Genomic DNA, 14,875 nt, shown 5'->3' with positions numbered 1-14,875 from the left:
CTAACAAAACAGGGAAGAAAGGAGGTGTGAAAGATCACTTCTTCTCAAATAACAGAAAGAACCTTTATAATTCTCCACCTGGGCTGAACAGAAGGAGACATCTCTGTCTTTATTCTGTATAATTCACTAAGCACAGGGCAAAAGAAATGGTTAGACAGGGATAGGCAGGACACACAGGGCCTGTGAGGAGAGTAAAACTGCTGAACCCAAGACTCTTCAGTGTTCATCAGTCCCTTACTCCTGTCCTTGCCCAAGTCTATGTCCACCTCCCAGTGGCTCCACTGCAACATGCTCAGTCCTGCAGCCTGGGCCCCCTGCGACAGATCAGCTGTGCTAAAGCGGGAAATGTACACAAACAGAACAGCTAGAGGGTTTGTCCACAGCTTGTCCCTAAAATGCACAGTTCTTGCGCTTACCTCACTGCAGAATTTTCTCAGTAGCAATTCTAAATGGATTCACCTGTACATGAGATCCATGAGCATCTCCGGATCTTCCTGAAATTCCCTCATTTTCACTGTATCTGACAGGATGCTGTTCAGATTACACAGCAGTTCCTCTACCTGCAGTAATACAAAGATCAACATTAATTCCTCCAGTGTTTTTTTTTTTCCCTTCTAGAAAAATAACAGCATCTGCACCAGATTATGTTAACCTCTTTTAGTCCCCCTTACCTGAGAAAATGTCAGGATGCTGAATTGCTACAAGATATGTTTTTCCAACTCTATTCAATGCAGTGAAGACTGCTGATACAGCAAATATAATACACACATTTTAATTAATCAAAATGAGCTGGAATCCTTTGATCTGTTTATTTATGAATGAAAAATAATCAAACCGATGTGCTAATTTTCAACTTTAGTTGATCTGTGATCTGATAACAAAGAAGATGTTTTTATAGGTCTTCAGCACAAGCTGAGTTACTGTAAGCATTTTAGCAAAGCATCTGACAGTTGTCTGAAATGTTTTTCATTATTGCTACTGCCACCTTATGAATTGAAAAAGGGAGAGAAGTTTCCATGATGCTACTTGTCTGAAAACATAATGAATCACATTCTGTCTTGAGAAAATCTTCCAGGGTATAGTTCCTGCTGGGGTCTAGAAGAAAGTTGGACACAAAGCTATGAGATGATTCTCCTGTAATGTGACTTAAGTGGAACTCCTTAAAAGTTTATTCTATGGAATTATGTCCTCCACTTCTTCTCCGCTTATTGTTGTGTTAGAAATAAACTCATGCAATAACCCCTGCATCCTTATTTTCACTGCTTTGGAAGACCAAGATCTAGGACTTGCTCCAAGCACATTCCTACGTGAAAGCTCCTGATAAAAGCCACAGATGTCATAAAAGATCTGACCTGGATGGGAAATGGAGTTGCCTGCATATCCGCATCTTCCTCTGCATAGGCTAGGATGGTTCGTAAGGATCGTCGAAGGAATTCCTCATTAAACTCAGGTGATTTGCCGACCAGAGAGGCTAGTGACATGGTCACCTGCATCTTCACTCTTGCAAAATTCTTTCAGAAGAAAAAAAACAAACCTGAGAGAATGATGGCTGCGCTGCACCACGCATATCAGTTCATGCATCTCTGTCTACTGTATAAACCAAACCCACTTTTTCCTGCCCACATGAGTGGCCTCTGGTGCATCAAAGCCAGTTCTGTTTTACCTGGCTAAGCCAAAGCTGCCTGATTCTGACATGTCTGTACTTTTGGGCAAGAATGTACCTTGGAATTAGTATGTTTGCTAGAGGCAGGGGGAAGTCAGAAGCCCCTCTTTCCTCCTCTGCACAGGCCAGTAGATGTATAGATCAGGCCACCCACAGAGGAGAAGAGGAGGAAGCAGGACTGGAAAGCATTCTGGAAACAAGTTTGGGAAGCAAAAGGCCTCTGAGGGTTTCACGTGGTGATGCACTATGCCTTGCTGATCATGGTGTCTCAGAGGCACATTTTCCTCCTGCAAAGCCAGTACTTTTTACATATTCAAGGCTTTTAAAGTAACAACTAGGGAAGAAAATGCTGTGCAAGATCAGATGCTATCTAAAATGCTAATGCATGTCCTTTTGTGCTAGGACATTCTGAACCTACATGCATAACATACATATTTTTCTCCCTGTGTGTGGTAAGAATCAGAGCCTAGTCCTGAGACCAAGGGGCCAGCGAAGAATTCCCATTAATACAAGCATACAGTAGTTTTAATGGGGTTGTAATTGCATTAGAATAGAACTAGTCTAAGTTTAAGTAGTTCTGACACAGGAGTGGAAAAAAATAAAAGTGACAAAATGAAGGGTATTCCTTATGCATTGTATAGTCCTTGGTATCAGAGGCCTAATGCTGTTCCATTTGAAGATGCATTTACAGATGTTGCAGAAAAAGTCATGTTTTCCTAAACAAAATAATCACAATAATTAAAACTACTTTCCTCCTACACTTCTAGCACTTCTTCTGGCTCACATGTGCGAAACAGTAAAACATATGACTATTTATCTGCGGATGCATTCCATTTGCTATCACAACTTTGGTTTCGGTTTCAGTTGATCACAAAAAAAGGTGGCACAAGACATACTGCTGTTCTCAAAATCTTACACTGGTAGAGCTGAAGCTGTATCTCATGAGGAGATAAAGAGTGGCACAGGCTTGAGTCCGTGTAATATCTATGCTGCTGCTGCAGTGATGTAGAACTCTCTGACACAGGTCAGCACACTGTTCGACCTCCTCTTCAAACAGGAAATCTCCAAACTAAGGGAGGTAGAAAAGAAAACATTGATTACTCTAATTTCCGGCCATTAAAACGTCATTAGCTTAGTGCACAAAAATCACAGGATTCAGACAAAGACCAAAGTTTGCAAAAACTACATTTTATACTTTTTTTTTATTTGGACTTCTGATTCCTGTGACACTATAAGTTCCATTTTCAAGCTTTTCTACAGAGAAGAAGGGTTTGAAAATAGTCTTTAGAAAAAGAGTGGCATGAAGAGAGGGAATAAAAAGATTTCTTAGAGTCCCAAGGCTCCAGAAGCTTTTGAAAACATCAAATATTGCAAAATTCTTAAAAGCATGAAGAGTTCCTATTTTCAGAATATATAATTGTTGATGAAACATGCAAATACTTCCTTAAGCATAAGGACCAATTAATAGCTTTTTGCATCAATGCCCTACCCTTCCCCAGGCCTCCAGCATGTTCTTCCTTCTACTTTGTGCCACAAAATTTCCACTGCCCAGCTTTCATGCCAGACCCTCCTTTACACTGTCTCCACAATGCACCTAGCAGACAATAAACCCAGAGGGCAGGATGTCTCTCCTAAGAAACTCTTACTGAAGACAGTACAGATGCACCAGTACTGTATGTACATACATAGGACTGATAAAGGTGTGTGAGCAGAACACAGGATGTTATTTCTCATTTGCAGGTCCATTTCCCAGTCCTCAACATTTCTTCACTCCATTATCTCACTGTTTTATGTCTAATTTATATTACAAGCCTGCTGGCACAGGGTTCTATCATTTTTATTTGTAAAATAACATCTGTATACCTACAGTGTAATAGAAATAATTGGAATGATTGCTTCATAAAATACAGAACTGAGTCAGCTTAACCAGAAAATCTATTTCAATGAGAATAACGATTGCTTCACAAAATTCATTATTGTAGTTCGAAGTTAGCTTTCAAAGATAAAGTACAATGAAAACATAATTATGAGTTTCATAACTACTCAGATATCTACCCTGTAATTAGGCTTTGTCAGCCAATGTGCATTTAACAGCAGACAGGCATTAATTGGACAGGAGAATCCTGTTTGTTATTTACAATTTAGAATAGTTTAGGGAAAAAAAAATAATGGATTTTCTCCTTTGTGGAACTGCTTTTCTTTGTAGGACAATAAATCTTAAACAGATTTTAGAGAGTCCTCATGAAGTACCTAACCCATTATGACCCATATTATAAAAGTGTTAGGTCAAATTCTGCCCTCACATACGTTTTGAATTTTTTTTTTTATTGGTGATAGAGAAATGGAAAAGAGATTAGGATTTGGCTTAGTTTTCAGGCAGAATGAAGATGAAACCTGTCAACACTTTAGAATCTACTTAGAATTTTGGAAAACCTAGAATGATCCCCCTGATCTCTGATGAGTTAGCTTTGTTTTCTCTGCTGCCCAACTGGTTGGAAACTAGTCCTGATGATATAGTAATTTAAATTGACTTTATGGAATCTGTGCAATCCCTGGCATTCAGAGTCCTAATTAAAATCAAAATGTATTTGAAATATAATGGGTGGAAATGTTTACCTTTTTATTAGTAAATCTTCTGTATTTAAGAGTAGACCGCTAAAACCACAAGTTTATTCAGAGTCAGTTATTCTATCTTGTGTGGCCAATAAAATTACCTTACAACAGCTGTAGAAGTTCCTTAACATCCCTATAGATAGGTATTTGTATTTACTTACAGAAAACATATTTAATGAATGCCAAAGGAAAAGTGGTAAGTGAATACACACAGCTCTGCTCCAGAAATGCTACTCTAATAATTTGATTGGAAGCATGAAAACAGAAGTATTTCAAGAGTATACCTTAGCAATGAGCGCTCTGAGTGTAGCAAAGCAATGAGTCAGGTAAGTGGTGCTCTGATCACAGCCAAGAGAATTTACCAGGACCTTCAAAACTCCTCCCAAAAGATTGTCTCTGCACTCTGCCGCAAAGCTTGCCTACACATGGAGGAGAAAACCAACAGTAACTGCATGAGGTAATTCAGCAATGAACTGGCACATAGGAACTGAAGTTCCGCTCTCCTGATGTTGAGAAACATCCAGGTGTTTAGAGCTTCCAGTTTTTTCATTTGTTAACATCTGCTTCTGAGGAATTTCAAAACACTTTTGTAGTGATCATGAAGACAGAGGGGAAAATGTTCCAAACACTTCTCAATATCCACAGACCCTCCAATGCATTTTTAAGCTCAGCCAGCTTCTGCAGTGACTCTTGAAGCTCTGTCCACCTTCTGCCCAATCTTTCATGTACCTTGGATCAGGAAGTGATCCTGTGGCAGGCAAGCACCATCCTTCCCCTTGCCTCCTCATGCTCTAATTTCCTGGGCATATAGGCTCAATAGGCATACTGGTATGCTCTGATCAAACTCACAACTAAGTAGTGGGGAGACTAGGTGCTATGAGTGGTGTCATGCAAAAATCACACCCAGTACTACAAGAGTCTAGTAGCTAAATGCTTTTATACTAACAGGTTTTCAAGAACAAAGTTCTCTTCTCGCTATCTATGAATATGCATGTTGCTCCAACAGTAGTATTCCCCTACCATGAATATGGAGTGTGTCTCCTAAACCAGGAGACCACGTTTAAGCAGAGTCAACTGTCATGGTTCCACTGCTGTCAAAGGACCTGTGAAATTTTACTGCATCTAACTACTAGAAGTTAAGTAAGTTCTGCGCATTACATTGCTCTAGGGGAACATATCTCTTTCCAGGACTCCTTGCAGGTGGAAGATACTTTCCTGCCCCAAGCAGTCTGTGGGAATCAAGGTTAAATTCTTTTGTCTCACAGGATCATACATGCAAGTATGACCAAAGGCCACCTAGCAGTCCAGTTCCAAATTACTAATAACTTCAGATACATTCCTAGCATAAATTAAGATTTTTCTTCCCTCATCGTCTCCAAACTCCCAGATTATAGTAAGACAGTGGAAATGGCTACTGAAAACAAGGTGGTAGATCTCCCTTTCATTCACAGTAGTGCAATACTCTACACTAGAAGGGGCTTGTGGCAACAGTGTAAGGCAGACAGCAATTTCATCTTTGGATTAATTCTTCTTCATCTTTTCTTTTCCTTCAAGATTATCAAGTTTACAGAAGATCTTTAGTTAAAACATTTTGCACTGCCTAAGAAACAAAAGGAGAAATTAATCTTGCTTCCACTGGCTTCTGAGGGAGCAGGGATTGGTACCAAGCCCGCTCTGCCATTTCCCACCTGGATGATGTTCTCTTGCATATCAAGAATGATCAAGTTAGCTTCAGTTGCCAGGTTTCCACTGATCAGAGCTTCTTGATCTAGCTCAGCTTTTGTCCTGCAAAAAGGAGTTCTAATTAAAGCATGCAAAGAGCACCCCAAGAGTTAGATGGCCTGCTGTTTAAACAAAGCCAAAATACAAACGATACCATTCTGAACAATCCCATCAAAGCAAACAATGAAAACAGTGTTCAGAGGTGTTTCTTGAGAACTACGGAGTCAAATGAGGAGAGCTGATATCGTAGAACAGAAGTCCCCAAAGGGGACACCTGAAAACTAGGCTTCTGGATAGTTCAAATAGATGCTTCTGCTTCCTTAATAGCAATCTGTGTAATGGCTACTCTGCGCTCAATATCACGTTCAATTGTTCAATATGCAGTAATTTCTGAATGCATTGCCTGTATCAGGACACCAAAACCCAAAATGGACTAAAAGACAACTGCAGGCTTGGGCAAAGGGGAAATTGCTTCAATGCCATAGCAGCAGTGTTTAATGTAGGCAATTTAAATTGTTGATTCTTGAGACTGCTGACAACGTAAGACAGCAGGACCAACAGCTGCAGAATCAGTACAGCAGTGCCCCAGGCCATTTAAGAGAGGACTGAATCATTTATAAAAGACAGAAGGTGGTGGTAAGGTAATGCATGATACCCTCTTAGCTGAGACTTAAGGACGAGGTCTGGGACACAGCTGCTCTGCAGCTGAATGCTGTAAGCATAGGTGCAGCTCCTAACAAAAGTGTGTTTTCAGAGATTCCTCCTATGCCAGAAACACAAAGGGGAGGCTTTGTTCTTTTTCCTAGATGCTCAGAAAAGGGCTGTTGGATGGCCAGAAGCTGCTTTCTAGAGTTTTAGACTAGAGCTGCTCTGACTTGGGCCAAAGTTCCTAAGGTACTTTTCTGTGGCTGGAGCAACACCCTTACAATCACACTTCTGAGCGACTTCAAAATCTGTGGCTTTTCTGACATGTTCACTTCCCTTTTCTGCTCAGTGGAGTCTTACCCAAAAAGAAAAGCAGAAAAGTAAAGAGCCATCCTTTTGGTCACAACCAGATAATTCTGGGGATGGCTAGGAAAGGAAGTCAGGGCAGTCGCATGGTTATTAATTACAGTGACTCAAAGCAACAAAGAACAGAAGAAGGGCCTGCCAAAAGGCTGGTGCCATAATCAAGTCAGGGATCACTAAATATGAGTAAGAATTGAACAAACAGCATAGCCGTTTGAACCATTTCCAGCAACCATTCAGCCTTGCACATTAACCATGCTAACCGGATCCTCTCTGACACCACACTTAGCTTATACCTGCAACTACAATCCCAAAGCATGCTGGACTCAAGGAGAAGCAGGCTGAGAGAGACTGAGTGGCCACCTGTGCAAACCTGCTGTGCCACGTACTACCTGCAAACACCTTACTTATGGAACATATACACTAAAGGGATCCACAAAGTATGATAGCAAAGATAGCGCATACCACAGTAATGAATGCTGGTTAAAAGAGAAAGGCCTGGACAGCGTGCAGAATTTTACTTATGTAACCAAAAGTTTTATTTCAAGAAGTAGTTTAACTGAACTACTTTAAAGAGATATTGTAGAGCTGCTGCTTGAGGAGTGTTTTAGTCTAATTTCAGTGAAACTGGCTGGGAGAAAGGAAGCTACGTCCAGGGCAAAATAAGAACATCCACACAGGATCTGCACCTCTTCCAATCTAGCACAGAAGATGGAAGGATTCTTTTTTTAAAGTTTGGATAAATTCCAAATAATAATAATCTTGTGTTCAAAAATGTATGTGATAATCATGGACGAGTGCTAGGCTACAACAAGGTAGTTGCCACAAAGTGTAAGCCAGTGTTTTCAGTTCAAATTCACACATGTTGAAGGATATCACGGGAGCTCACAGCAGCTGGACTGGTGAGAGGCCACAGTCTCTATCTGACACACAGCGGCCCGTTTAGATAGTCAAAATTCAAGGAAGTATCTATGGACAAATGACACATCTGCTTTAGGGAAAAGCAACAAGTTCCATGCTTACAGAAACTTAGCACATACCATATGAAAATGCTGTTAGTTACACAAATCATTCCCAAAATACATTTTTCCATAAACCTAGACACTGACTTGTCTGCTACATATACTGCTGATAAGGTGAAATGTACTGAGACATCCTAACTTAAAACCTGCAACAAGAAAAATACTCCCTACAGAATCATCTTCCCCTAGTCCTGCTAATAACTCTTCTCAATTTTAACATAGCACGTCAAACCCTCAACTCATTTAATGTGGCAAAACTTCTACTACAGTACTGTATACAATGAGGAGCCATAGCAACACCAAAATAAATGTTGCAGCAAGCCTCTGTGGAGTATTTGATACAACTTGTATCAATAACTAGTGTTTACCACACTGCTAATCAGAAGGAAAAAATGTGTAGATAACTATTTAAACTTCTCGTTCAAGTATTTGTGATCTCTTTGTTGTGTCATAGCAACAGTTGGATACTTCTGCTACATAAAGTTTTTCTATCTCTTTCTCTTTGACAAAGAGGGAAAGGATTGAAACTGCTAATCTTGTAAAAAAACATGCTAGGAGAAAGAACAAAACATAAAAAACAGCTTGGTTCTAATAAAAGCAATAAATATTTATTAAATGACTTACTTATCTTGTCTCTCATTTGCCTGCCGCCAGTGAGTCTGCTCCTTTCTCCAGCGCAGGTTTTCATTTAGCCCCGCTGATCTGTCATTCCCTAAAAGTGCAACGTATATCAGTGAGATTAAAGCAAAAGGGGACACCTGAAGTCTGATAGCTCACCGAAAGAAAGAGATACATGGCTGTAGCAGTCTGTCAGAACTAAAACCATTTAACTTCACAGCCTCAGGGCTCTAGTAAAAGGACAGGACCCCATCATTATTTTAATCTAGGATTTTTAGACCATTAGCTTGCTTGCAGAGGTCTTCAAAGACCAAAACACAAATTATCCCATTTATTAAATGAAACAACCTTTTTTGCTATGAACAATTTGTTCTTACTGATAGTTTTGACACCATTTCTTGGCTCTTGATTAGACATTAACACAACTTCTCAGAATGTCTTAAAACTTCTTAGCTGGTGTCATATTCTTCACCTGAGAAAAGCTCAGTCCTAGCTACACCTTGGCTAGTTGAAAGCTAGTGGTATTTTTGTCCACAGCAAAACCAAGAAAGGTCTGCAAGGGAAAGGACTGTGGGTGAAAAATATGAGGATGAAAATGGGGAGTGTGCATAAAACCCAACAAACTCATTTATGTCTAAAACCTCTTGAGGTCCTCTCAAAAGACATGGGGGGAGAGGGGTATGAAGTACCAGCTGGTATTCTGCAGCGCTTCATCATTTCTCCTCTGGCTCCTTCACCTCTCAGTAAAGCCTCTTCTAATCGGGCCTTAACATCTCGTGACTTCTGGAGTGCTTGGGTGCTAACTTTATCTGAGCTTTGTTTGCCCTGAAAGTAAAGTCAAAGCAATTAACACCAATGCCTCCATCTTACACCTCCAGAATCAGACACAACAGGAGAGACCTCTGGAGGGGGCAGAAAGCAATGAACATGATTGACTAACATTTAAAGGCTAATTAAATGTTACAGATGAGGAAAGAGGTAGTATATGTACTGCTAATAAACACAAATATGTAGGTCAGTGCTACAGAGAGAGAAATTAAAGTTCAGAGAGAGGTTTATTTGATCCATTTCAGACAGACCCTGTGAGAGAGTGGAGTCCTGGATGTCCAGTCCCAGCTCTTAACTAAAGCATCATCTACCACAACCTTGCTTTGAAATGGGTAGAGTATAAGGAGAACAGCTCCAGTATTTACAGGAGCTGCCAATATACTGCCCACCAAAAATAGCCCTCAAACCCCCAGGGAAAGGAAAATAATAAAACAATTTAACCCAACTTTGTAAGACTTCCTCAAAGATTTTGGCTGCATTTTGCTTGAAGGCTAGTGTCAGTTATTTTAACTGAATTAATTTGTCCATTTGTAACATAGATTAGACAAGAGCTAATTTAACAATTGTCAATAACAAATTTCCCCCAGACAGCTGGAAGTTAAGGAAAAAAAAAAAAAGAAACCAAAACAGGACAACAAAATCAGGCCATGTTTCATCTACCTTGTACTCAAAGCATGAGACACAAATGAAGAGGAGGTCTAAAATCCTGTTCAACTGCATGGATGGAAGGTCTGCAATCCACTTCTGTATTAGATTCTGATCCGCATTTTTCATGATCCAGAGGAAACAGATCAAAAGGTTGCGCGTAGTATCAGGACCTAATATGGCACTCTGTCTGTAGGGCTAGGAGCAGATAAAGTAAATGTCAGTTGAAAGAAGAAAAAGAAGAGGGAGGTCATTCAGGTGAAGTAATGTTATTTAAATTTCAGTGAAATAAAATCTGAGGACTGGAATTCAGTAAGTTTAACTTCTTCCAGGTTATACTGATTGTATTTTTTGAATGCATGTGTGTGTAATTAGTGACAGGACCAGTTGTATGCGTGTGAAAGACAGAAAGAAGCACAAGAACATTGATTGCTAGGTGCTTGTATTTTAATTTCCTTAGAATAATTTAGAAAAAGATTCTATAACTCTTTTGTCCCCTCTTGCCATGCAGATGTGTCAGCTAAATTGCATGTAAGATAAAAGCAACCATGAAGAAAGAGATACAGAAAAAGAAGGATCTTAAGTCCTAGATCGATGGATTCAGGGGAGACTGGGACTGGGAGGCAGTGGGGGAGTCATAGTGGCATTTGCTGATCTGGAAATGTGTCTAGGTTGGGTGTGGAAATGGAAATAGGCATGTGGGAGAAAAAGTGGACCTACTTATGGTAAAGGAGTAATTGAGTGACTAGAAGAGGAGAAGATGACAGGAGGAATATGAGGCATTCTTTGGGGCCGGAGGAAACAACACAATTTCTCATTACTGCAGTTATAAGTTGCAAGAAAGGATATAACGAGAAAACAAAGAGGAAAACAGATACAAGAAAGGAGACTGGCAGAAGACTGGACATACCAGGGACACCAGAGATATTCCAGAGCTCCTGAGGTTGAACTGATTCCCTGCAATGGCAAGGGCCACGTTTTGATTGATTGCACCTACAGACTCTTGTTCTTCTTCTGGGTTTCCTGTGCGTCCTTTTCCACTGCGGGCATCTGAAACTAGATTTGAAATATCCCATTGGAACTTCAGGAGCAATCCAGTTGTTGCCACTCACATGTCACAGTCTTCCATCGGGCTGTAATCTAACAAAACAATTGGCACCTCCACCCCTGAGACTGTTTGTCTGGCTGATGTACCAAGCAGTGAAAGAGGCAGAGCATTAGCAAGACAGACTGCAGCCATCTGCAAAGGCTGCCAAGCTGTTCAAATAAACACAGGGAAAGAAGACATGTCCAATAAGCTCCAGGTGTTCAGAGAAGCTAAATTAAAAGCAAAGGCAGTAGCAACATGAGGTTGTCTCTGAAGTTCAAGGCTAAGCCAGCGCTTCATAAGACTTGGAATCATCTAGTTCCAGCCTATTTCAGGCAAGAGGATCAATGCGAAAGCCATACATGGGTTTGGCGATATTCAACAAAGTATGTAAGTCTGCTAACAGCTGACAGAGCCAGTATTGCCTGCTGGCTAAAGAACAAGTTTAATTCCAGGCATCTAGCTGCTTCTATTCCCTGCTAGTTCTTGACATCACTTTCAGCAAATAAAGATATTTACACCTAAGTTTGTAAAAATCTCCTCTGATTCTGAGTGTCCATTTTGTGTTTTGCGAGTCCTGTTGTTCAGAGAAGGTGAGTGACGAGCCAGTCCCAGTGTGTTCAGAACGAGGCCAGCAGCCTCTTGTGACAGACACTCAAAAAGAAAGACACTCTAAAACCTAGCCATACTGGTACACCAGGGCTTCCTCATAATGTCTCTTTCTCATCTGTGGTATAAGGATAATACTCAGATTAGAAGAATAGGGTGAGATCTGATTAGCCAATGTATAATAAATGCTTTCATCCTATTAGACTGAAAGTGCTAAATAATACTTCCATAGTATTAAGGTTTTTTCCCAGACATCTAAATGCAAAATGTTTTGAGAACCAGTGACAAAAGCATATTCTTTTATTATACCTTCTTTTTCTTTATAGCCTTTATTTTATTTATGGAAGTGAAATGTAGTTTTCCAAGTAACAGAGATCTATTATCTGACAAAAAATATGAAATAGCTACTTTCAGCAGTATCATATGAACACACATGTAGCAAAATGAATGGAAACAGCTTAGATAATGCTGTTTTAAAAGGCTTGATAATGTAGAGCAAAGTTTGTTGTTATAACAGATGATAAAAATGTATTTCCTGAGTGATGATTACATTTGCCCGAGATTAATTTTGGTATCATGTTAATAGCACTAAAGAGCAATGGAAAAAGATAGAAAGAATACAATCCAATTTCTTTAATTGTGATGTAACACGATGTCAGTATCACTCTTGTTTTCTTCCTTACTGTCTGTTAAACCTATCTATTTCCCAATATTTCCCACACATCTTGCAGGCTTTATTTGCGGGATCATAATATTTACACTAAGAGATAGGAAGGAGACACTAAGAGATAGGAAGGAGTATTACAGATACACCTCTGGTCTATCATTTGCTCATGAAGTGAGGACACTGAAGTTTTTCCTGTCTTTAAAAATCCAGTTTACTTCTAAGTAAAGAAATATTCAACCTTACTAGACTGTGGAGAATTTCTGCACTTAGCGCAATCTCTTTTATATTTGATAGATTGTTTAGACAAGTCACTCTAAGAGGGTGAAAAATACAAAAGGGAAAAAGGTCTTACTTGTAAAATCATGGAGTTGCGGCAGTGAATCCAAAATGATACCAACCAAAGGGAGGTAGAGAGCTGCAATTTTAATCTTCACTTCTTTTTTGGAGCAACGCGGGTCTAGGTCATGGGAACTCAGCAGGCTAAGGATAGCACTGACAGCTTTTCTTTGCACCTTGCTAATCCTGTTAACACAAAACCCATCCATGAGCTCCATTAATGGGTCATGCACGAATTGTTTATTAATCAAAGATGTAAAAAACAGGGTCGAGGTGAAAGAAACAAATTAATACACCAATATTCGTTAGATAATCTCTTCCATTCTGAGCAAAGACTCATGTTCCCTGCAAAAGATAGCTATCTTACATCTCCAAGCCACTTCACCACAATCAAAGAGCACCCAAGTCTTTCAAACTTCCCATAAATATTCAATATGGTGATGAGAGGTGCTTAAAGAAAAGCATCAGACTCTGGCCAAATTTAGCTAAACTCTTAAGCTCACACAAAGGCAGAGGTGTTTTAGAGAGAAGCACAACTGAAATTTTAAGTTGTGTTCTCAATTCGTATATTTGGCTAACGCTACCGCAACAAATAGTATACTTTTATTCACTGGGACCAACGTACTGCAGATAAAACAGTGACTGTGTTATTGCTAAGTTACGGAGTGACTCACTGAAAAGAGTGGGGGAAACAGGACTGCCCTGGAATCAAACTATGACCTTGCAAGTGTAATAGTGTGACTCGATCCCATTCTAAAACCTTCAAATTGGGATACCCACCCCTTGCTGTCTGCATCCAGTGCTGCTGCCCATTCTAAAATCTGCAAATTGGGATACGCACCCCTCGCTGTCTGCATCCAGCGCTGCTGCCAATTCAGTGAAAAGTAAACCGGTCAGAAAGTGCTGCTGACGGTATTCGGCTGAGAGGTCAAACATACCAGCAATTTTCTGGTCCTGGAAACTAGAGCAGGAGCTAGAGTTCTGCAGAAGTATATTTGAAGTGTTAAAGAATGATCACTGAAATCAAAGCTTCTTAAAGAGGTAGTAGTCACAGTCCATGTAGCTAAGGGAAAATCTATACCAGAGGAAAAGCACAGACTTTGAAAGAAGTTTGGACATTTTGAAGGAAAACAGCTGAGTGTGAAATAAAAAGCATCTAGTTTCAAATTAGTTGCTTGCTAGAATGCAATCTCATCCTTTCCATTCTGTGTAAGCAACTCATTTGACATTTTTTGAGATTTAAAACTCCTACCCTGTATTCATTAGTTCAGACAGAACACAAAGTCAGAATTTTCTTCATGTTTACAACTTTTCACATTGCTCTTACTGTTGCAGAGCAGCCATCAGGCATTGTAAAGCAAGAGGCTGCCCCAACATTAAAAGGGACCTTGGTGTCAGAAGCTCTGCACTGTGCCTTCTCCAGCATCCATAATGTCTAGCAGGGAAGTAAGGTCAGGAAAGACGTGCGAACAGTGTTTCCTTTCACCCTGGAAATCCTTGGCTGAGCTTGCTGGCAGCTGGCATAATTTAGAGCAGCCTTCAAACTGCTGTAACTTATGGCTATGACTGATATACAGCCAGCCCAGGAATGGAAAGTTGCTGCTATATATGTGTTGTGAACTCCTTAACTTCTCCAATCATAGGTCTGTGCCACAGGTCACCTGGAATGTTTTTGTCCCCTGATCAGGTGAGCATAAGTCTTAGACTCTACTCCCCTGTGCAGCTACTCGTGTTTATGACTCCAAATTTCGCTTTTAATTTATATTCTTCAGTATTATCTCCCAATATTTCTGTCAGTCACCTGCGAATAGTTCCAGAAAACAAACACATGAAGTAGCAATATACCACACTGTGCCAGGTGTCTTCCAGCATATTGGGTCAAATGAAACTCATGTCTCTGAGCAGCCTCACATTTTGGATCCACGTACTTAAGCCCACTCCCATTTCAACCTCAAGCAGACAGGCACTGGCTGTACTATGTTTGTGTGGAATAACATCAAAGTGTAGAGCACTCAGTTAAGTGAATTTGGCTTCTCTCCAAGAATTCCAAAAGATTT

The 14,875-nt window shown here is 40.1% G+C and overlaps 1 protein-coding gene across 1 annotated transcript in view; it reads right to left on the bottom strand.

Annotated features, from left to right (window-relative positions):
* DOCK8 (dedicator of cytokinesis 8) overlaps positions 1–14,875 on the bottom strand; it is a 70,703-nt gene that overhangs the window by 11,893 nt on the left and 43,935 nt on the right. Inside the window, exons 26-36 of the mRNA XM_059834333.1 lie at positions 13,660–13,799; positions 12,835–13,004; positions 11,030–11,175; positions 10,135–10,317; positions 9,336–9,471; positions 8,653–8,740; positions 5,965–6,061; positions 4,561–4,695; positions 2,580–2,732; positions 1,353–1,511; positions 460–560 (exon numbers count right to left, since the gene is read on the bottom strand). Coding sequence (XP_059690316.1) covers positions 460–560; positions 1,353–1,511; positions 2,580–2,732; positions 4,561–4,695; positions 5,965–6,061; positions 8,653–8,740; positions 9,336–9,471; positions 10,135–10,317; positions 11,030–11,175; positions 12,835–13,004; positions 13,660–13,799 — 1,508 coding nt within the window. The remainder of the gene's footprint in view (positions 1–459; positions 561–1,352; positions 1,512–2,579; positions 2,733–4,560; positions 4,696–5,964; positions 6,062–8,652; positions 8,741–9,335; positions 9,472–10,134; positions 10,318–11,029; positions 11,176–12,834; positions 13,005–13,659; positions 13,800–14,875) is intronic.

The sequence above is a fragment of the Gavia stellata genome, chromosome Z, assembly GCF_030936135.1.
Source record: "Gavia stellata isolate bGavSte3 chromosome Z, bGavSte3.hap2, whole genome shotgun sequence".
NCBI classification, from domain to species: Eukaryota; Metazoa; Chordata; class Aves; order Gaviiformes; family Gaviidae; genus Gavia; species Gavia stellata.
Note: the sequence above shows the minus strand (reverse complement) of the source record. Positions and strands in the feature narration are given on the sequence as shown.